The 24,175-nt window shown below is 41.0% G+C and overlaps 2 protein-coding genes across 4 annotated transcripts in view; one reads left to right on the forward strand and one right to left on the reverse strand.

The window, feature by feature from the left end:
* Positions 1 to 24,175, forward strand: part of GTF2F2 (general transcription factor IIF subunit 2) — a 108,144-nt gene that overhangs the window by 52,122 nt on the left and 31,847 nt on the right. The window contains exon 6 of one of the 3 annotated variants that reach the window (XR_006271180.1): positions 17,578 to 17,645. The exons of 1 other annotated variant lie outside the window; for it this stretch is intronic. Coding sequence is in view for 1 of the 2 variants with exons in the window: in XM_043477859.1 (XP_043333794.1) it covers positions 17,578 to 17,659 (82 nt within the window). In the remaining variant the exon portion in view is untranslated. Of the gene's footprint in view, positions 1 to 17,577; positions 17,660 to 24,175 lie in introns of those variants that run through there. One more of the 3 variants, XM_043477859.1, reaches the window with a different exon arrangement.
* Positions 1,169 to 11,927, reverse strand: KCTD4 (potassium channel tetramerization domain containing 4). Its single transcript, XM_043477858.1, has 2 exons — positions 11,798 to 11,927; positions 1,169 to 2,804 (listed from the first exon to the last, which is right to left on the reverse strand). The coding sequence occupies exon 2, from the start codon at positions 2,617 to 2,619 to the stop codon at positions 1,840 to 1,842; it is 780 nt and encodes a 259-aa protein (XP_043333793.1). The 5' UTR covers positions 2,620 to 2,804; positions 11,798 to 11,927; the 3' UTR covers positions 1,169 to 1,839.

Genomic DNA, 24,175 nt, shown 5'->3' on the forward strand with positions numbered 1-24,175 from the left:
TTATCTGAAATGAAACCTTGAGAAAATCTTACTTTGACATTAAATCATTACCGTTTTTGTTTTTTTTTTTTACATTACAAAGTCCAAATGCCAAGGAAAAGTCAACTCATAAGCTGGAGAGGTATGTAGACAGTTCAATTATAGTGACTGATAAAATAGATTTTAGTATTTTTTTTTCTGTTTTCATAGTTCTTTTGAATCCTGATTAAGCCGTTTTTAAGTACATAAGGGATAATTTGATGTTATAAACTTTTCTCCTTGTTATACAAAAAAAATTATGCAGTTGATGTGGAGATTTTTGTTTTTAACATGGATTTTTAAAGGACTTTTTTGTACAGTAGGTTTTAAAATATTTCTTTTAGTATGTACAACCAACTTTTGTATTACTTTAGATGTTGTAATGGGAAGTCAGTTACAGTTCTGAGTGAATATTAGCTCTCCTCAGTTTTTATGTGTAAGCAAACTTTTTGCATAGATGCTAACTTATGTAACCTCAGTTAAGATTTTCAGAAATATTTTGTTAAAGTTTATTAAAGTCAAGATTTAATGACCAGTTTTAATGGTTAAATTTTAAAGGCGTGAATTAAGATGTTATTTGTACTTAGAAGTCAAAGAAAATAAGTGGCATAGAAATAAATGATTTAGCTGTTCTTTGGGAGGAAAAAATGTTCTCACCTTTAAAGCTAACTTTCTTGATTATTTAATTGAGATAGCCATAGGTAAAACCTAATTTTTAAAAATAACTTCTTGTTTAGTATGAACTAAAGAAATGACCACAAACTCACTGAGCCTGAGATTTACCATCAAAAGAGGTACTGAAAAGAATCAATAAACTTCTTTCATAGGAATAATGTTTAGTGTTACTCACATATTATTTTTGAGCTTGAAAGATGAGATATTTAGGATGATTCTGAAAATGAACTCTTTTCATTATTCTAATACCGTATACTCTATTGAGAATAAGTTACCCATGCTGTATTGGAGTTCAGTCTGCAAAGAAATGAATTGGCTGATTTTTGTCACTTGCAAGTCCAGCCAGGGTTGCTATAGCCTGCCAGTTGACTGCATCAATGCATAATACTGTATGAAGTCATTAAAAGGCATATTTTTTTTTAAATGACACATGTAACTTTTTACTATAATTATTAACTATAAGCAAAGAAGTTAGTCATGCTTTCATTTTTTTTTTATTGTCATCAAGCAGTTTTCTAGGAAATGTCAGCAGTATATCAATCCAGCTATAATTCTAGTATGAAATACAGAAACTATGAGCAAGCTTTTGGTGCCTACCATCAAAATTAAATCCATAGCTTTAATGCTTACAGTCTCGTTTTGCTTTCACCACAGCTCTGTGTTAGTAGATCTGCACATCTCTCTTGCTCTCAATGGTTAATTTTATCAGTTCAGTTTCTTTGTAGATTTTTGCCATGAGTAGAAAGGATTTAAAGTCTCATAGTCCCTTAAAATATTTTATTACCCTTTCCTTGAAAGAATGACAGATAATGTACATGCTTGTTCATTGTACAAGTACCCAAGACATTCTGATTGAAAGACAGCTTAAGGAAAAATAAACAAATAGCAAAAGCATTCCGTCTTTATTTACAGTATGTAGAAGATCACTGTTTCACTTTAAGTGTAGGAGTCTGATCAGCAGGAACACGCTAGAGAAGGACGTCTTTAGCGATAGAATTTACATACCGTTAGCTCACAGTAATTGATTAGCAGCAGGACTCTTGAGTACAGAGCTGGTTGGGCACGTTATTTGGGATGCCTTTGATGCCGAGGTTTTCCGAAGCTTGCTGGCTGCATGCTTGTTGCCTTTGTTCGTGGCACAGGTAATTACTTGATAAAATGAAGTGCATCGCTGTGAACAATTGACCCTTTGGAGCAGTCCAGGCTTGTCAGCAGTCTAAAACCACACTTTAAGGCCATCATTATGGCCTCAAACTTAAGAGTTTCCAAGGTGCAGACAAAGGTGTTGTCTTCCTTCAGTACAAGTCGAGTGCCATTTTCAGACTTTATGAAGTATTTAAACTGAATGATATTTGACGATATCGAAAACTCCTCAGGAAAGCCATCCAGCCTGCTTTTGGACACCAGGACAATGCGAGATTTTATTTTTGATATGAAATCCGGAGCATTACAGAAGATTCTCAGTCCTTGTGAGCGATCATGGTTATCTGTTATTTCCAAGAAAGTGGTCTCCCTGGGTGTCAGCTGTTCTTTTTCCCACCTGGACTTCACTTCCTCCGCCAGTCCCTTGAGCTGAAAGAATTCTGCTTCTTGTGCAAGAAGTTGATTTTCTCGAAACCCTTCTGGCAGTAGAAGTTCTCCATTTCGTAGGAAGTTTAGAACATGCCTGAAGAGGAGCCCATCCCTGTCTATGAAATAATGACCATCAGCATCAAACGGGCAGAGAATTTTTCCGTTGACTATACCTTCAAGGAAAGTGTCTGGGTACTTGGTCAGTGTTTGTTTCTGAGTGATGTATAAGTATCCACCAACGTTGAGGGTCATCAGAGTGGATTTGCAGTTCTTTCCCTGGTCAGCATCTTCCAGGCTGTTGTGTTTCCCTTCATAGTCCTTTTCTTTTTCCCTTCTGTTTATTTTACGCTCCATTTTTGAACACGCTATTTCAGCTTGTTCTTCTTGGCGTTGAGATTTTTAAAAAAGAAACACTACCACACAAACACGCCTTTATCCAGCCCCAGCCTGGTGATGGAATGGAAACGCTGGCAGCATCGCCTGCGCTGTCAGCTCGGTTTTGCAGTAGGTGGCGTATCAGCTATGTATGCCGGAGCTTTCTGGAGTAAGAGGGAAAAGAGATCATTTGCATTTAACCGTATCAGGGAAGGAACCTGCTGTGAGAAGGTTTTCATAGATATTCTTAGACATAAATAAAAGTTACTCAGTGAATTGAATTTCCTGCGGGCAGTTAAGCAGTTATATATATTTAATTCTCCAGCTAAGTGTGAATTTTTATTCACTTCTCAGTGTCAAAATGAAGTTATTAATCAGGCAGGCTTAATAGTGAACAATACTATCACCTTTCAGAGATATATATGTGTGGAATTGCTATCATATTTTAAAGTAAATTATAAGTAGGAAAGCCAAAGAGAAAGGACCTAGGTGTATAGAATTTTCTCTCCTGTAAAAAGCCACACATTTCACAGTGGTGTTGTCATTTTAGAAACACAAATGAGAATACTTAAACCCATTATTTGTGACATTGTACTTAAGTTTAATTGGATTTGCATGTGATTCTGATTTGGGGAATCAGAATCTGATTTGGGGAATCAGTAAGTGAGAAGAAATTTTCTTCATGTCTTTCAACAAAAGGTTCTGTTATGTTGGCTTTTTACCCTACAATTTAAAAAGTCAAAAATATACAGGCTTTACAGTAATTTTTTTTTTTTTTTTTGGGTTAAGATTTCCTATGGAAAATCCATAAGCTTGTTTCACCCTAAACATACTGAACAAAGACGTGGACTGCTGTGGAAGACACTGTGACCGTGTGCTTGTGTTTGTGTGTTTGTGTGTGTGCACAGGAAGGAGTGCTCCCTCGAGAAGATAACAGAGACAGATTCAGAATACCTGCTGTAAAATAATGTCACGGGCCAGATTAGTCGGGTTTCTTTCGCTGCTGCTGTTTTTTTGCCCCCCCAGTGTTCACGAAAAGGGAGAGAAAAGACCAAAGCCTGTTGCCTTTTTTTTTTGGAGCTCTAGCAGTGTGCGTATGGTGTCCCCCCCCCCCCTTTCTTTTTTTTCCTTCTTCCCTCGTAAATTACTTTCCAAAACAGTTTAAGGATCTGAGTTTTCATTTCTAGAGTTTAAAGACCCAGTGGTAAGAAATGTGAACATGGTCCCCAGTACACTATTATTTGGCTGATCTACCTGCTAAATTATTCTGAGGAACTACAGAATTAGACTTCAGATTTTGTCAAATTGATTTACATTTTTATTACATTAAAGGTATTTAAAAATTTTCAACTTTGATAGAAGTGGGCTTCCCTTGTGGCTCAGCTGGTAAAGAATCTGCCTGAAATGTGGGAGACCTGGGTTTGATCCTGGGTTGGGAAGATCCCCTGGAGAAGGGAAAGGCTACCCATTCCAGTATTCTGGCCTGGAGAATTCCATGGACTGTATAGTCCGTGGGGTTGCAAGGAGTTGGACACAACTGAGTGACTTTCATTTTCACTTGACAGGAGTATTATTGGTGGAGATTCTTCTAAAAATGTTTGCCTTGCGTTTTTTCGAAACAATGTTAGATTTGATTTTTAATTATAGCAGTTTGAATTCAGTGTTTGTGTATCATTGAGCTTATCAAAAGTTCATTGAAATTAAACTAGAAATCAAAGGCATAACATTTTTAGGGCTGAGTTTTTTCTGAGAGGACTTCCTTGGAGGCTTAGAAGGTAAAGAATCTGCCTGCATTGCAGGAGACCCAGGTTCAGTCCCTGGGTTGGAAAGATCCCCTGGAGAAAGCAATGGCTGCCCACTGCAGTATTCTTTCTGGAGAATTCCATGGAGAGAGGAGCCGGGCGGGGGGGGGCTACAGTCCATGAGGTCGCAGAGTCGGACCTGACTGAGCGACTTTCACTTTTGCTTAGAGACCATGAAACTGAGCCAGAGAAGACTGTATTCTGGAGAGTATTTAGTGTTTTATCTAGAACTTTATAGTTTGTTGATAGTAAGCCAACACTTTAGAGTAAAGCTTCCTCTCAGCACCGCATCATTTAAGAAAAGTTTACTGGTATATTCTAACAATTTCATGTGTATTGGTTTTGTGGTTTGGGAATCAAGTCTTACCTATGGATACGACCTTTTCTGAAATATGGAATAGGTTTGGGGCAGGGGGCGGCGCAACTTTAAAAATGGAATTCTTTTCTTAGTAGTAAATGCATCTGAGTAGCAACCACATAATAGCACAACCAGGAAAGGCATGCCAGTTTCACTTACAGGCATAGTCCTCTTTTAATGAAGTTTAGGGTGGTTTAGTCACTAACTCGTGTCCAGCTCTTGTGACCCCATGTGCTATAGCCTGCCAGGCTCCTCTGTCCATTGCCTGGATTCTCCAGGTGAGAATACAGGAGTGGGTTGCCATTTCCTTCTCCAGGGAATCTTCCTGACCCAGGATTCAAATGACGGGTCTCCTGCACTGCAGGCAGATTCTTCAACTGACTGAGTCATGAGGGAAGCCCACCCCAGGAAGTGTAGCAATCCTGTTTCAGTCACATAAATGTCTATTCTACCTATCCTGATCCAAAGAATCCTCGAAAATTCATTTGTGCTAACCCCCTTTTTTTAAAAGAAAGAAAAAAAACTTTGCCTCATTGAAGTAATGCTAGACCTTTTTTGTTTTTTTCCAAGTTTTTTGTGGATATTCTTAATTGCTTTTTTTTGTAGCTCTGTAAGGCCCATTGAGAAGACTTCATTGAAGCTTCCTAAACCAGTTTCTCTCATTCAAAATAGTTCTTAGGTTAATTTGACTTTTGTTCTATAGGTCCCAACCAAACAGTTGTTTACAGTGCACATGAGACACCAGAATCAACAGAACGTAGCTATAGTATAGTGGTGGAGACTGTGCTCAGATTTTCTTTGTATGTTTAAATAAAGTGAGGTAGTTGAATTCTGTGTAAGCCTTGGTCTGCTCCATTTTACACTGTTTGGCCAGTTTACCGATGCCTTCCTGAGGGAGCCCTTGGGGGTAGTGCTGCTAGAGGCTGGGCACCTGAGGCAGGACACTGACCTCTTCAGCCATCGCCCCCCAGGCCCCCTTACACCTGCTGACTCGCTCGCTTCTGCTTTCTGATTTTTAAACCTACTGGTGTGTGTCTGTTTTCCTTCTGGCTTTCCGTGGCCATGAACCACCCTATCGTGTGCCTCTAACCCTTGACTGCCCTTTCTCACTCTAGACTTCGCTCTGACGTTCTTGGCTTCTGCAAACCTGACCTGTAAGATGTGTTTGCCACCCACGGCGGGGCAACAGTGGTGTCACAGCAGGCTTGTCCTAGGGCCTCGCTGGAAGCTGAGAAGAATCTGTAGGACTTTTTTTTTTTTTAATGTCCTGTAGCTCCCAACTTGCAGTCTTAAGAAGGAAAAATGGTACCCAGGAGACCCCGCCTTCTCTGCCTTGCTCCACGCCATCCCCATCAAAGCAAGATGTTGCAGTTTACATTAATCACAGGCTCTTGTTGCTCATTGCCGCTGTTATGGTGCATGTGCTTCTGAGGAGAAAGCCAGGTTGTCTTCTTCTTAGCCTATTCTAAGCTTATATTTCCTTGCTTTGGGGGCTGAGGGTGGGGAGAGTCATGTCAGTCAGGTCCACACAGCCCGAAAACTGTAAAAATGGTGCTTCGACAACTATTCCGAGGTGGACATCCATGGGTTTTGTGTGACCACGTTTCTCTGCCTCACTGCAGATCCAGACTGAAGCAATCCGTGAATTGGTTAAGCAGAAGGGCTTAACCTACACAGCAAAGATGAGCTCGTTTGAATCCACTTGACCACTAGACTTGAAGATTTCATATGCTTTGCAGGCAGAAAGATATTTTTTTTAAGTGTATATCATAGACATCTGTAATCACACATATAAAGGAGCCCTTCAGTCAACTTTGAAGATGTATTTTCTAACATACATCTATGTATCTGTTTTTCCTTCATTCAGCTCTGTTTTTTGCATTAGTTCAGGCTGCTGTAGTATATACATATTTCACTACCGCTGCCTAACACACAGGATTTCACACCTAGGCACTCAGTGAATGTTGTTTTTGATTCCTTGGTGATGGACCCCCAGGCTGCCTCAGTCCCTTGCTGTGGTGAGTAGTGTAAAGCATGTCCTCTGCTAGGTGTCTGTGGAAACTCGTGTGGCAGATCCCCAGGGGAGAGCTTGCTGAACACGTTCAGTCTCACTTAGCACTCCCAGATGACTCTCAGGATGCGCTCCACCACTGCACTCTCACACCAGCAGTGCCTGTGGCTTCCTGTTTGCCCACATTTTCTCCAGCACTTGGTGTTATCTGGCTTTTGTTTTGTTTTTTAGATTTCACATACAAGCAGCACCATACAGTGTTTGTCTTTCTGCCTGACCTGTTTCACCTAGCATAAGTCCGTGCTAAGTTGTTGTGAGTCTGTCCACGTTGTTGCACATGGCAACATTTCGCCCTTTTTCGTGGCCAAGTAGTACTCCATTGTGCATGTGTGTGTGTGTGTGTGCGCACACACACACACCACATCTTCTCTAGCCACTCACCTGGGGATGGACCCTTAGGTTGTTCCATACCTTCACAACTGTAAATAATGCTGCTGTGAATATTGGGGTCCTTGTATACATCTTTTCAGACTAGAATTTTCTCTGAGTATATACTCAGAAGTGGAATTGCTGATTTGTACAGTGGCTCCATTTCTAGTTTTTGAGAAACCTCCGTACTGTTTTCCACAGGGGCCGCACCAGTTTACCTACCCCCAACAGTGTATGAGGTTTCCCTTTCTCCATATCCTCACTCACCAACATTTCTAATTTGTGTTCCTGTTGGTGATAGCCGACTTTGAGAACTTAAACAGTGTCACTGACAGGTTCTTGTTCTGAGTATATTCACTGGTTAGGCCCAGTGCCTAACCAAATTTTAGCAAAATCTTTCTGCTGTATGGTGATGCTAATCTTCCACTGTCTGCATTAGGCAGAACTTATTCCAGGCCAATGGGAATTCTTATCTGCCAACTCTTGATGGGAAATGAGGTCATGGTCATCAACGTGATTGACACAGAATATGCCAGAGATATTTTCCTGCCATAAGGAAGTAGAACCTTACCAAGAAGATCTCTCTCTTGGTTGGAAGATAAAAGATTTGGTAATTCCCTTAGGCTCAACAGATCACTCCTTTATGAAATTCAGACACTCCTTTTCAAGGAAAAGGGATGAAGCTGCCTTTATTAAAAACACGGGGTTTTTGGTTCTTCATTCTCTGCCTCTACCAAATCTTTTTGGTTATTTTCACCTGCATGCATTAATTCCTTTTTTTCTTAAAAAAAAAAAAGAAAAAGATTTCTTGTTGCTGCACTAAGAAAGTGAAGCCAGCTACAGAAAGAGCAGCAGCTATTAATTTTTACTTAAACCTGTCACTGTGTCTCTGCTGTGAACTTCTCTGTATTTTTTGAAACTTATTAATCTGGGTCTCTCTTCACTTGAATTTGATACCCATCTACTTGATCTGCAGTGATATCTTTATCTGTTCATTTTCCAAAATCTGGCTAACCTTTGGCCGTCTGACTTTCATGTCCTCTGATTCCTTTTTGGCTTGACCTTCCTATACCTTTCACAAACTGAGTTGTTGTTTTTTTTTTTAATGTATGCGTTTCTTGTTTTTCATAGCCTCCTGTTAATAGCATTGAATGTGAGAAATACTCATTTTGATATTCAACTATAATTATGTTAGTTTCTTTTTGGTGTTGAAAAATAAAGGAGACAGTGCTATGTATTAACATAGTTTAAGAATCACAGATTTTTCTGTGTTAACCTAATTCTGTTCAAATGCCAAAACTTTTGTTTTGTTTTGAAGTATGAAAGTTTTCTGCATTAGATGTTGTCTGGTACTGGGCTTCATCAGCACAAGTACCGTCTCACCCAGCTTGTGGAGCTGACTGACCGCAGTATCTCACCAACTGTGCAGTGTCGTGTCCTCCTGGGGCGCATTCACTATAGCTTCTGGCAGAATGGTGATGTGGATGTGTAATTCCAGTGAGAGGAATAAACTTGTAAGTGTTTTACAGTGTTGAACTGAGTCTTCAATGAAGCCCAGGAAACTGCTGCTTCAGCAAATTTTTAAACCCCACTTGAGAAGTGTAGAAAAGATTAAAGCGCTTTGTGTCAAAAGGAGCACAGATAAAAATGACAGACTAAAGGAGAAGTTCTGACAAAATTCCATTCCACTGTTTCTTTACTTTTCATTACAAAGGTAATCTTGAAAACACTTTACAAATCATGCTAATTCATATTTTAAATGTACTTTGGGAGGTGAGTGGTGCAGGGAAACCTGTGTTTTATAATTCTGTAAGCAAAAGTCATTTGAGCTTTTAAAATGAGTGTGCTCTTTTTTTTTTTTGAAGTGCAGACTATGCATTATTATTCACTGGAAAATTTTATTGTAACTAGATGAGCAAAGCATTTCTATGAGCCATCAAATGAACACTGAAATTATATTATTGTAGAGAACTCATTTTTATAGTGCAATTTGGCAAAACAGAATTTTGCCTTCTCTTTCAGAAGATGTTTTAAGTTAATAATCATTGTCTACAATCTCAAAATGAGGGGTATGACTTTGAAAAATTGTAAAGTGAATATTGCTGTGAAATCAGGGACCAAAACAGTCTCTGCCCCCAAATGCTATCCCTTAACCACTGTCCCTCGTGTTACCAACTTCTCTTTAGATTCTCCTGTGTGATGAGATGGGGGTGGGGGGCGGTAGGGAGGTAGGGGGGTGGGGGCCTGAACCAGCAGGACAGGATATGATGGTTCACAGGAGGACATGGAGTTTCTTACAGAGAACAGAGTGATTGTAAATCAGGGATGGAGAACTCTTATCATATTCTTTACATCTAACATTTCTGTTATCGGAGTATGTCTTAAAATCATGGACTTGTAAAATTTTCATGGTAGTATTTTGTCTTCCTTGGTGTCACATAAGATAATGGTAAATATTACAATTGATGGCATCTTAGATTTGATGGCATATTTGAGCAGTTCTATAAGCTGTTATCCCCACACCATCAGGAAATTCAATTAACAGAGAGACAGGGAAAGGTGAAGGTGTTGGGGGAGAGGAGGAGAGAAGTATCAGGGCAGCAGTTCTCAGCCTTGCCTGCTGCGTATTAGAGTTGTCTAGTGAGTGTGTAAAAACACCTCTTGCCCACACAAGGCAGTTAAGGTAGAATCTCTGAGAGTGGACCCAGTAGTTTTTAAAAAGCTCCCCAGGTGATTCTTAGGACCAAGCAGAATTGAAGAACTACTATATTCAGGAAATTGATGAGCTCAGTAAAGCAAACTTACCTCAAAGGAGTTCTTAATGATGAGGGCATAATTTCTACTCTGTGGTTATGAGGATCACTTCTTATTAAAGCATCTTGGAATTTGTAAAGAACTAAACTAGTGTGTGGTATTAGTAGTTGCTAAACATGGTGAAGAGAACTGGGGTTATTGAGGATGAAGTTAATGAAACTTGAATCATATTCAGTGATGAAAAAATGTGTCATCAGATTGTCTCTTAAGTATTTTGTTAATGTTATCTCAACTATACTACAGGCTTTCTTAAGTACAGGGGTCTGTATTTTTCTTCTCTTGTACCTCTCATCACACCTTGCACCATGTTTGATACTATTTACCTGTAATGCAGCCCTGTGGTCAAAGCCTTCTCCTGGAGACTTAATCTTTCCTGGAAGGATTTGTTTTTCTATTCATATAATCATGGTTGCTGTTGTTCTTGAATTCTTTCTAATTTCTAGTGCAAGTGGATAGCACCTTTTGATGAAGGTTTTACTAAAACAGACTATTTCAGTACTATGATTTTCTTTTTCATTTATTATTATAAGACAGTATTGCTTCATTTTTTCAAATGATAATTTTATTTCTGGGTTTTATTCAACCTCTTATTCTTTTTTTTTTTTCAACCTCTTATTCTTTTTTTTTTTTTTTTTAATTTTTTATTTGTTTATTTGGCTGCTCTGGGTCTTAGTTGTAGCATGTGGGATCTAGCTCCCTGAGCGGGCATCGAACCTGGGCCTCCTGCACTGGGAGCTCAGAGTCTTAGCCACTGGACCACCAGGGAAGTCCCCAACCTCTTATTCTTAAAAGCAGCTTTTAGGTTAGACGTCATGTCTGTTTATGTACATCATACCCATATCTGTATTTGCGAATTTATACTGATTAATTATATATATAATTATACATATTGTGTATATTAATTATGTATAACAAGCAAAAAGGAGACTTAATGTAAAGTGTAGGAGGAAAAATAACTTCTGAACTTGCTTCATAAACATTAAAACACAAATGTTTATTTTTAAAATGTTGTTCACTAAGTTATTTCTTTGATCAAAAGTTTGTTATGGCTTCTGTAGACCCATAGAGCAATCCAGACTCCTTTGTACATTTAAATCATCTGTCTTTGATTTTGTACCTTAGGTCACACTTTTCTTTCTTCTCCTGGGCAGCCAGTCTTGTCATTCACAGATACTCTTTGGTGAGCATTACAACATCCCTTGTATAGGAATGTACAGAAACCTTCTTTCTCCCAGTCCACAGGGGAGAAGTTGAAGAGCAGGTACTATGAATGAGGAAACCGAGATGTTTTCTAATCCTAAGTCTAACCCTCAAAATTATGGTTTTAGTATTCGATTTAAAACTGGGAATTCCCAGCTATTCAGGCATGTTTGTAATTTGAATATCATTCCAAGAAAACACTATATAACATAATTCAGCGGAATACTTAAGTGGCTGCTCATTGTGTTGCTTTTGAAGTAATTAATAAAATACTGACTCTGTAGGCTTACTGAAATCTGAGTATGATCTTTTATTCCTAAAATTCCTGAATATTAAATACACCAGAGCATCAATTCACAAATTTGAATACAATTAGAAACACCTTCTTAATAATACAGGGATCGAAACTTTGCCCAACTGGTTTGTTAAAATGCCAAGTAGCTTGTATTAATAGGCCTTACCCTAACCACAGGCAGAAACCGCTAGGAAAATATCTTAAATGAGAACAGTGGAGACTAGCAGGAATATGAAACAGTGGTTTACCTTTTAAATGCTCTTGATCTCTTGAAATACTGTTTCTTTAGTCCTTTTCCAGAGAGGACAGACACAGGTGTGAGGTAAAGAAGAATCCGGGAAGTAGCTTCAAGACCTCAAGGATTAGCCCAGAACCTTGACTCTAGCCTTGTCTGTGTTTTAACTTGAGTTGGCAGTGCTCTTAAAGGCCTCCATGTTGAACTGGATCCAGAGTGGTCTCGTGGAAATGAATGCCTGTAACTTCCTGATGCCCAACGTCTTCTTAACACACTGCTCTCATTACTTACATGCCAATGTTAATAGGCACCCTTCCTGCTTACCTGTCACTTTAACTTGTTTAGACTAGCCAGGCCCTTAACTTGTAAAAAGTGCCAGTCAGTCGTTTCTCTCGGGTTCTACGTCATACTGTGTGTGTGTGTGTTAGTCTCAGTCATGTTCAACCCTCTGTGACCCCATGGACGATAGACCACCGGGCTTCTCTGTCCGTGGGATTCTCCAGGCAGGAATACTGGAGTACGTTGCCATTTCCTTCTCCATCATCATACAGTGAAGTGAAGTCACTCAGTCGTGTCTGACTCTGTGCGATCCCATGGACTGTAGCCTAGCGGGCTCCTCCGTCCGTGGGATTTCCCAGGCAAGAGTACTGGAGTGGGTTGCCATTTCCTTCTCCAGAGGATCTTCCCGACCCAGGGATCCAACCCGGGTCTCCCACACTGCAGGCAGACGCTTTACCATCTGAGCCCCCAGGGAAGCCTGTCATCATGCAGTAGTACATGTCAAGCTGAGATAGAGTAGGAAGGTCTAGCTTAGAAAAAGAAGTTTGTGTGTTTTCAAGTCCTGGACAGCTTCTCAACGTTTTCTCTTTGTCGTTCCCAGAAAGCATTTTTCTCTAATTCCTACTCAAAGAAAATTTAATTATATCTAGGTCTTTTAGAAAGTATTAGGGCAAACAAAATAGATATTGATGAAACAATAAAACATCCCCAGTTGGAGGGAAGGGCCAGTTTTGTTAATTTTAGTGAAGGAGAATTGGAAGAGATCCCAGTGACTTCCTTATGCATATGGATGCCGAGACCCAGAGATGTGAAGTAACTTCTCCAAAGTAACTCCGCTGTTTAGTGACAGATTTAGAACTGGGATGCTTCCATTCTTGTTATAAGAATGCACTTTGTGTAACTTTCAGTTTTTTTCTGAAACTAGGTGGCAGTATATAGATCAATAAAATACCATCACAAAGGTGTGTGTTCATACTCATGAAGATTCTTTGGGCTCCAAAGAGCAGAAACCAGTAAGCAAACCAGTCTAGCTCAAGAAGCGGGGGAGGTGAGAAAATTTAGAAGAGGTCCTGGAATAGTTCCCAGAATCTAAAGAAAAGTTGAACAAATGGCCAGGCCTAAGGAAAGATAACCCTCATAAACGATGATAAATTCTACTTAGTACAGTAGAATCCCACAGCCTCTATATGGAAGGACCAATAGTCCTTCCAGTAGTTAAATTAAAAGGTTGGGAATCATAAAATGATAACAGAACGTATTCCTACTGCCTTAAACACTTTAAGACCCACAAATGTACATTTGGTCACCAGTGTACATGTCGGACAAGGCCTTTGCTGTCAGTGTAGGAGGCTGATTATCTGATTTCTCTCTTGTGGAGAGTAAACCCATAATTTAGTTTAGATTTTTAATTCTGATTTCTTGAAAAAGGAGCAAGACTTTAGACACAGTGAGACAATACAAATGTAGAATCCTTGTAGACTTTTGCTTCTCTTCCAGTCTCTAGTCATCACTCCAGTACCTAATCTGACAGGTTTTTAGCAACTTGTCTTTAGATCACATCTTGCTGTTCTTTAGCTGCTCAGTCGTGTCCGACTCTCTGTGACCCCATTGGCTACAGTCCAGCCAGGCTTCTCTGTCCATGGGTTTCTCCAGGCAAGAATACTGGAGTGGATTGCCATTTTCTTCTGCAGGAGATCTTCCTGACCCAGGATCAAATCTGCATCTCCTGCTTTGCTGGCAGATTCTTTATCACTGAGCCACCAGGGAAGCCCATAGCACATCTTACAAAGCATTAAACTTAGTTTTCATAGAAAGTCTCCCTCCCCCATACTCATAATTAATAGGATTATATAATATATAATTAAAGTGCATAATTACTAACAGTAAAATTAGCATAAACAAGTTCTAGCATAGCTTGAGCAGAAGCGTGTGGGAGTAATAGAGATTAACCTACTACCCACTAGTGTATAGCAAGCTCTGGGCATCTGTCACCATATTTAAGAGGGAAACTGAGAGCCTTGGTAATCTAGAAGTGGGTTAAGTAGAGGCCTAGCAGAAGTGCTGCTCGTGTGTTAGAGTAGTTTATATACCTGTCTCATACCAGCAAGCTCCCAGAAAGTAATCTGGAAGCCACTAGGTAGAGGATGGGTCCCGAGTCACTTTCCAGGGGCCTGGGAAATCAAAACTATTTTCCTAATGATATCAAGCGTTTTTGCCTTTTTCACTCTGATTTTCTAAGCGTTTTTCAGTTTTCATTTCTAGTATGGTCAATATCAGTAGATAAAATCCACATAAAAAGTTCTTTTGGATCCTCACGTTTGTGAATGGCTGCACTAGACTCTGCTCCTTGAGGGCAGGAGCCAACTTTCATATTTCTGTGTTATTCCTGATGTGTTGGCATTATTTTTTACATAAGAGGCACTCAGTAAATATTTTTAAAATATATGAAAAAAAGCTCATTTTTCAAGTATTTATAGTCTTTCAAATTGAGCCAACAAAGTAGTTTTAAGTCAGGGTTCCTGTATTAATTAATATGATCTGTAATTAACAGCAGTGGTGTGCAAGTGAGTGCTTTCAGCTGTCTTAAAATGTAATGTATAATAGCTTTCCCCTGAAATCTTAAGCGGTGTTTTAGAGAAGCAGCACAGTTTAGTGGAAAAAAAAATGAAAGCATGTTCCTGTGAGGTTTTAAAAGTGTGTGACGGTTTTATATCTTGCTTAGGGGGCTGTGTTATAAGTAAATTGTTTTTTTAAATTTTATTTTGGAAGAGAGGGGAAAGGGCAAAGAGTGAACAGAGATGTGGCCTTATTTAAGAGCAGCCAGTTGATGGAAATTTTCATTGCTGCTGATGAAGACTTTTCCTTTCACTTGAGAAGCTATTTTAGATTTGAAAAGAGAATATGATGGACAGGAAATCATGGTTTGGGGAAGTGAATTTTCCTACTTTGAGTGACCTTTTTGGAGAAGAGTGATGATGAGTGGTGGCCAGGTTAAAGCAGGTAGGTGCTTTAGATGCCTGTTACTCTTTCAGGTATCATAAGTGTGAAACGTCTTCAGCAGAAGCTTTTAAATACAAATTAAATTCACCCTGTCCCCCCGAGAGTGCTGTGCTGTGCTGTGCTTAGTCGCTCAGTCCCTTCCGACTCTGCTGTCCCATGGACCGTAGCCCGCCAGTCCCCTCTGTCCACGGGGATTCTCCAGGCAAGAGTACTGGAGTGGGTAGCCTTTCCCTTTTCCAGGGGATCTTCCGAACCCAGGTCTCCTGCATTGCAGGTAGGTTCTTTATCAGCTGAGCCACCAGGGAAGCCCAAGAATACTGGAGTGGGTAGTCTATCCCTTCTCCAGGGGATCTTCCCGACCCAGGAATCGAACCAGGGTCTCCTGCTTTGCAGGCGGATTCTTTACCCGCTGAGCTACCAGGAAAGCCCCCACCCAGGAGTAGGTACTGCTAAATAAGTGGGGAACAGTCACAGGTGGTATTGAAAGGTAGCTTTTTAGTATTCAATATTAGTAAACACATGGGTATGCAACTAAATTATCTTTGGAGACAGTATTCTAGATTTAAAAAAGGATTAATTTATGTTTCAGTAGTGAGCTTTTCTCATGCATTTAAGGCCCTGTAGATTGGAGTCATTCCCAAATCTTGTGATTGTTATGACAAGAATCATTCTAGCTTGAACTTTCAGCTTCAGTGGAGGGGCATGCTTGAATATAAGATTTGTTTTTGCTTTAAAAAATTCAAATTTTAATCTTACTAAATTCATTAGTAAGGAAATTACTTTTAGAATTTAAGTTTAATATGAAATAATTTCAGCCTGCTTATTCTTTCCTTCCTGCCATATTTTGGTATAAGGTAGACATGCTTCTCATCATTACTCTTTGCCATCATCTGTCAGCCTGTACCTTGAGGTTTGTGCTTATGTTGCATCAAACTGTTGCATAACTGTGTGTTTGCAGTTAGTACTTAGGGGCCATAATAAGGAGTTATAGGATTTTGGAGACAAAAACCACAAAAGATCACCATAAAATTTTTGGCATGTGGAAGACCTCATGTATGGATATGGATATGCTGGGCCTCTGTTGCTACGTGCGGGCTACTCTAGTTATTAGCGCTCGGGCCTCACTTTGCGGCTCCCCTTGTTACGGAGCGTGGGCTTCCTTAGCTGCGGCTCGCAGGCTCCGCAGTTGCGGCACTAGGGCTCTAGAGCACGTGGGCTCAGTAGCTGTGGCGCACGGACTTAGTTGCCTCGAGGCACGTGGAATCTTCCCAGACCGGCAATTGAACCGATGTCCCCTGCATTGGCAGGTGGATTCTGAACCACAGGACCACCAGGAAAGTCCAGAAAATTTTCCTCATATAAATCATGTGGGCGTGGTTGCATCGGTGTTTTACGTTTTGGTCAGTTTATCTGTTTGCCCAGTGAACTGTGCGCTTCTTGAAGATAGTACTGCATCTCAGTCATCTTGGATTCTGCAGTGCCTAGATGGTTCCCTTTGCATGGTAGGCACTTGGTTAATGTTTGTGGAATGTATGAGGTCATTGGCCCTCCAAAGATGGGTCATAAATGCATTGCTGAGGAGCCAAAGGAGTTCCTGAATCTCTCCTGAGTACTTGGGTGAATTCTCTTAGAAATATGATTGAACCGTAACTGTTCCTAACCATAGTCATCCATTTCCAGACTGCAGTAAAGCTGGTGCCACCGTGGGTCAGTCATATATGCATTATCAAATAAGATGAGATCTAAAGTGACTTGGTGCCTAGTAGGCGCACAGTAGTAGGTGCTAACTTTTGTTTCTCTTGAATATTGTATCAGTGTCACCGTAAGAGTTCTTACTAACAGTAGGAAAATTTTTCCTTCTGTTTGGACAAATATTCATAGCATTTAAAAGCTCTAGTTTTGCCACACCCATATTAATCATTTTGCTAAAAATAAAAGAGCAACTGGCAGGCAGAACTGGTATTCTGTATAACCTAGGCAAGAACCTGACTAGTTTCACAGTATTTTTTAGGCTAGCTGTTCTAGTCACAGTGTATTCTAGAATTTTGTTTTTGCACATATATATGTGCGTACCCACGCATTCAAATAACGCGTTATGTATATACCTTTGATTTAGTGCTTTAGACTGTGTTTTCAGAAGTTGCTTCTCTGTACACCCTTCAAAGATGATGTAGCCTGAACACCCTTCAAATATTTATTTGATTTTGTGCCCTTTTAAGCCACTCTCTTTAGAAAGAGCTAAGTGTATAAAAGCTGTTATTGGCAAGGGGCTGCAGCAGTCTGTAAATAAACCTGACAGGAGCCTAGTTTTTTACTAGCTACGAATACGTTTTTTTTGCTATTCTTATCAGTGATACCACTATAAACTTAAAAATATTCCTTTTCTTTCCTTGATTTATATTTTTGACTATATTTGATTGTGATCAGTTACTGTGGTTAGTATGTCAAAATACAGTCTTGAAAATGATAAATGTTATCTAAATACATTTGTTAATTTTTTTCTTTCCATTCAAGATAAGCTTTCACTGGAAGGAATAGTGGTACAAAGAGCTGAATGCCGACCTGCTGCCAATGAAAACTACATGAGGTTAAAGAGGTTGGTGTTTTTTAACTTTAAAACGATACCTGGTGTGTTTTTTTGTTTTTTAGAATTGAAATACATATATTAGATTGCCTATTGACTGCATAAAACCAATGGTTATTGTTACAAGTGTTTTCTTCAAAGCTTGTTTGTTTTTAAAATCAAATAAGAACAAATTTTTAGTTACAAAATAAGTAAGTCCTGAGGATGTCATGGGCAGTGCTGACTATAGTTAATAGTGGTTTATTGCACGTTTGAAAGTTGCTGAGAGAAGAGATCCCAAAAGATCTCATTGCAAGAAAAAAAATTTTTTTTCAACTATGTTTGCTGTCAGAAGTTAGACTTACTGTGGTGAGCCTTTTCCAGGGTATACACTTGACTGAATCATTACCGTGTATACCTGAAACTAATACAATGTCAGTTATATTAAAATTAAACTCAAAAAGAGTTTCTTCAGTAAGGGAACTTTCAGAACCTAGGCTGTTAATTTGGGTTGTATTAAACTACTTTGTTACTATAACCTGGAATCAAAAATTTTAAATGTCTTTTTCTAGTTGTCCTTGTAAATCTTGATTCTCTAAAGACGTCTTTACAAGATCTTTGCACCATTTTATTTTCAAGGGCTATAATTTTCCCATGATGAATGTGTATCTCAAATACCATACACTAAAAAGCAAGTATAACTGGTTGCTAGAATACCATCCTTTTTTCTTAATCTACAAAGAACTTTTATAAATATTACCTTGTTAGAGATTTTGCTTTGGTGTCCCTCCTCCACACTTTTGGACGTGGTTATTACCCTTTTGTAATTCATGCTTAAAGGTTATGATTGCAAATTCTTGGTACCTCAAATTTTGTGACTTTCAAAGAGTCAACAATTTTTTAAACTTGGATGAAATGTATTGTACTTATTTTATAATTTATATTGAATGTATTTCAATCCCCCATATAGTCTTGAATTACACATTTTTAAATTTCCCCCGTACTTAACTATGTGAAATAGTAGTAAACAAAACAAAAGAAAATCTCTGCCCTCATGGTGCACACATTTTAGAAGGTTGTAGCTGCACTGAACTGGTAGTTGGGCTCACACTTCCAAGTGGCAGCCACAGCCCCTCTGAATATCCACATTGACTGATCTGGATCAGCTCTCAATTTCACATCTTTTAAACTCCCCCGCCCCGCCCCTCTCAATTAGATGGGGTGTCTGTCTCTCGGGAATGAAACAGAGACTAGTTTTCTTGTCCAATAACTCTTCTAATTTCAATGCCTCCCCAGGGCAAGGGAAAGGATGACAATCAAAATGAAAATTTTTTAGAAGAGTAAATAACTTTGGCACACAGGCAGATGCTCCTCTTTGTTTTTAGCCTATAAAATTTATTATGTAATACAAGTCTTTTTGAGAATTTATCTTCTTCAAATAACTACTGAACTTGGAAAATGCAAAATCTGATTACTCAGCTCTTTGCCAAAATATTTTTCTGTGGTCTTAATTTTCTTTAAAAGTTTCTAAAGATTTCTGGTGATCAGATCAGGCAAGTCATCTGCTATATTATGAAATGGCTGCTTTTTCCTTACCAAAGAAGACATTAAAATTGTTTAGCCTTTTGGAGTATGCCGAAAAACCAGCTATCATATAGTTCAGTTTGGTCAGTAACTTAAGGAAACAGGGTAATTCAGGAGATGATAATTATGTGAGTTTCATGAATAGATGCTATATGACATAAGTCTTGAAGGCTGAGACTTTTTTTGACCAAGTGGGAAAAGATGGGAGTAACAACTCTTTAGGCAGGCAGGCAGGCAGGCACAGAGACCTGGGGAAAACAGCAGGGAGCCATGTAGGGACCTGTGTGTGGTTCCAAGCCTGGAATGTGGGTTTTTTTCGATCAGAGCAAACAAGCTGCAGCCTTAGGGCCTTCCCTGGGGGCTCAGTGGTTGGGAATCTGCCTGCCAGAGTGGGGGGCGTGGGTTTGATCCCTGGCCAGGGAACTGAGGTCCCACTTGCCACGAGGCAGCTGAGCCCATGCAGCGCAGTGACCGAGCCTGCGTGCCCTGGAGCCCGAGCTCTTCAACGAGAGAAGACTGCAGCGCGAAGCCCTCGTGCCGCTCCTGGCGAGGAGCCCCCCGCACGGCAGCGGGAGAAAACGCGTGCGCAGCGGCCACCAGCCTGTGCACCACAGTGGACCCTGTACAGCCAAAAAGCTTTAAGTGTTTAAAAAAAAACAGAAGCTCCAGCCCTTTTTTGAACTCTGAACTTAAATATCCAAAAGCCTGGGGGGAAGTCCAGTTGACATGTTTCAAAGATGTCAAAAACTGAACTCCCAGTCTTGCCCCCCCAAACCTGCTCTGAGCTCATGCCAAGTCTGTCCTCCCATTTTCTTAGTCCAGAAGCCCTGGTTACACATTCTTGACTCCTCTCTCCCACCTCACATCCAATGTGTCAGAAAAATCTTCCTGAGTGTACCTTCCGAATATTACACACCTGCCGTCTGACCGTTTCCCAGCACCCACGTGATCTGCCTTTGTGTCTCACCTGGATCGCGGCCAGAGCCTCCTAGCAGAGTTCCTGCTTCCACCCTTGCCCCGCTGCTGTCTGCTGGCAGTGCAGGAGCCAGAGCGGTTCTTGTAAAACCTGTCAAGCCGTGCCGTTCCTTTGCTCCTCTGTCACTTGCAGTGCTTCCCATGTTACTCAGAATAAAATCCAGTCCTTGCAGCTGTCTGCAGGGCGCTCCACGGTCTGCCGCCCTTCTCTCCCCCTTCTCCCCATCTGAACCCGCTCTCCCCCTCCCCTTGCTCACTCTGCTCCGTCCACACTGACCTCTAACAGCCCACCAGCGCAGGCACACTCCTTTGCAGCGGATGGTCTTTCCTGCCTGGAGCATGCTTTCTCACCTTGGTCACGTCTCTTCCCAAATTCTGCTGTTTCAATGAGGCCTGCCCGGCCACTCCGCTTACTTCTGTGCTTGTGTGCAGCACGTAGTGACCTAATGTAATTTACTTACTGTGTGTAGTGCCAGCTTTGCCCCAGTGCAGGTTAAGCCCCCGTGGTTTGTTTTTTGTTTTATGTATACTTGCTTTTTGTTTACTCATGTGTGCGCGCACACACACACACACCCTGAGTGTCTGGAATAGTTCATGACATGTAGTAGGTAGACAGGAAATAGGTGTTGAGTGAATAAAGGGCAGGAGAGACAATTAAAGAGTCTCCTATGCTTGTTAGACGACTTGTTAAAGAGTCATCTGTGCTGTGGTAGGAAACTTGGACTTGATGTGCTATTGCTATTAAGGAGGCGCTGAAGAATTTTAACCAGGATGCAAAGTGAAGGGATTGTGTTTTTAGAAGGGTCATTCTAGCCATGGCTTCCCCAGTGGCACAGTGGTAAAGAATGCCTGCCAATGCAGGAGACTCAGGTTCAGTTCCTGGATCGGGAAGATTCCCTGGAGGAGGAAATGGCAACCCACTCCAGTTTTCTTGCCTGGAAAAATCCCATGGACAGAGGAACCTGGAGGGCTACAGTCCATGGGCTTGCAAGGAGTCGGACACGGCTGAGTGAGTGAGCACACAGGGCTTTCTGGCCGCGGTGCAGAGACTGAAGCCAGGGAGGCAGGTTAGAGGCTGGGGTCATGGTCCAGGTACAAGCATCGGAGTGACTCAGCAAGGCGGTTCTAGGCCCACGGGAGGTGAGAGACTAAGTTTGAGGATGTTTGGAGGTAGAGGTGGCAGGACTTGATAAACTCATCTCAAACTTCCCGAGCTGTGGGACCGGCCCAGACTGATGGTGGTGGCCCTTCTCTTGTGGCCGAAGGCATGTCCTGCCGTGAGGCTCAGGCTGGCCCTCTGCCACCCCGTGTAATGTGCTCATGAAGGCAGGGGGGTAGAGACGCCCTTAAAACTTCAGTCCGATTGACAGTTTATGTGAAAAGTTAGAGAAGCAAGAAGTACTTAAACTTAGGAAGAGTACCAGTGGGTGAATTACCAAAACAGGGAAGTAAGCTGAGCCCAAAGTCGTAGCTCATGTATTTTGTTTATCATTAGTCAACATATTCAGATTCCTTCTGTGATCACTGGAGAAGGAAATGGCAACCCACTCCAGTACTCTTGCCTGGAAAATCCCATGGATGGAGGAGCCTGATAGGCTACCGTCCATGGGGTCGCAAAGAGTCAAACACAACTGAGTGACTTCACTTACTTACTTACTTAACTGTGATCACTAAGTTAAGACTCGGTTTTAGAAAAATCACTAGATAATTCTTCTTGCTCTAGAGAGCTTTCCATCTTTGAACCTCATGAAAACACACAGAGAGGATTATCTAAAAACATTTACTGACAGTGCAGTGAGGGAGGAAGAGAAATGTGGCGGCACTGCTGATGTCAAGTGGAAAGCCAGATCGCCAGATGTGGGTGCTATCAAAGCGGAAGTGTCTGAGACAGTCAGCCCCTCAGTATTTCAGGTATCCTGGACTGGATATTTCACACACTGACTCAGTTTTTTACGGCCTCCTTTTTTCTTTTTTTGGCTGTACCGTGTCTTTGTTGTCCTGTGGGCTTTTCTCTAGATGCAGCGAGCGGGGGCTACACTTGATTTGCGGTGCCCAGGCTTCTCATTGCGGTGGCTTCTCTCGTTGCACCGTGCGGGCTCTAGGGCCCTCGGGCTTCAGGAGCTGTGGCTCCCAGGCTTAGTTGCTCAGAGGCATGTGGGACCTTCCCAGATCAGGGATCAAACCGTGTCTTCTGCGTCGGCAGGCAGACTCTTTCTCACTGAGCCACTCGGCAAGTCACGGCCTTTTTCTGACTGCCCTTGAATGACATTCGGGCCTTTCTGATCATCTGGCTCCTGTCTCACTTCCTGGCTTCGTTTTCAGCTTGTCTCCTCTGCCTAGATGTCTGACCATTGCAGCACACTAAGGTTGTTTTCCCAGATGCACGAGGCACCTGTGCATTTTATGCCTGTGTGACATGTTGCATCCTTTACCTAGAATGCCTTAGCTACCTTCTGCCAAGAGCCTTTAAAAGCAACCCACGTGTCACTCAGAGAAACCGCGTGTCTTCCACTCCCCAGTCCAAGCAGGATCTGCCCCCCGCCCTTTCCTGTGCTCCCCCATTCTCTTCCTCTTCACTGATAGTGTATAAATGTCTGCTGCTGAGGTGTACGTGGTTGCATTTTCTACAACATTACAAGCTGCATGAGAACAGAGAACGAGAGCTTTATTTTTCTTCCTTTCCTGTCCGTTTTCCCTTCTTCCTTTCCTTTTTGTATGTTCAGCACTTAGCATAGTACTTTACAAATAATAGATAACTGGAAGTATTTGTTGGGTTGAAATGGATTGAAATAAAAAGGGAAGGCAAAACTAGGTGCAGAAACATAGAAGTCAGCCGCATTCAGCTTCTTTGTTTAACTTCTGCATGTTGATGTCAGTAATTGAGCCAAAAATCCTTGTCTCAAAAGTTTTTATTTTTAATTCTTTCATTGTTTGTGGGTTTTCTTCAAAAACCTGGTAAGAAAAGCCTCTCCCTTTGGGAACAGAACACTGGTTGCAGAGGGGTTTCACTTCTCTGCTAAGACTCCAAACAGCAGGGAGCATGTTGTGATTCACATTCTCTCCTGGGGAGAACTTATCCTGCTGTATCTGCCTTGTCTTATTACGAGGAAAGCAGAAAGGACCCTCTCACTCAGTAGATCTGTATATAATTTGTGGGGAGTATAATTCATGCCCAGAGAAGGATCTGCAAATGAAATTTTTGCCTAACGCAGCAACAGCACCGAAGCATTTTCTTTCCACCACATTTAAACTAGTCCTTGGAGTTTTTACTTTTCTCCATATATATATATATATATATATATATATTTCATAAAGATTAATTATTTTGTAAATGATTTTTCTTATATTTTAGGATGATGATCTTATAGCCAGGTCCCTTTATATTTAAAAAAGAAGTACAAGATGAGTTGTGAATAGGATATGCTGAGTGCTCAGTCGCTTTAGTCGTGTCTGACTCTTTGCGGCCCTGTGGACTGTAGCCTGCCAGGCTCCTCTGTCCATGGAATTCTCCAGGCAAGAATACTGGAGTGGGTTGCCATTTCCTTCTCCAGGGGATCTTCCCCACCTAGGGATCGAACCAGCGTCTCTTAAGTCTCCTGCATTGGCAGGCCGGTTCTTCACCACTAACACCACCTGGGAAGCCCTGTAAATAGGATGATTATATAATTAATCATTTAAAACAGGATGCTTTTTTCTTTTTAATTTATTTTTTAATTAATTTATTTTAATTGGAGGCTAATTACTTTACAATATTGCAGTGGTTTTTTGCCATACATTGACATGAATCAGCCATGGGTGTACATGTATTCCCCATCCTGAGCACCGCCCCCCCCCTCCCTCCCCATCCCATCCCTCAGGGTCATCCCAGTGCACCAGCCCTGAGCACCCTGTCTCATGCATTGAACCTGGACTGGCGATCTACTTCACATATGATAATATACATGTTTCGATGCTGTTCTCTCGAATCATCCCACCCTCGCCTTCTCCCAC

Source organism: Cervus canadensis, chromosome 9, assembly GCF_019320065.1.
Source record: "Cervus canadensis isolate Bull #8, Minnesota chromosome 9, ASM1932006v1, whole genome shotgun sequence".
Lineage (NCBI taxonomy): Eukaryota > Metazoa > Chordata > Mammalia > Artiodactyla > Cervidae > Cervus > Cervus canadensis.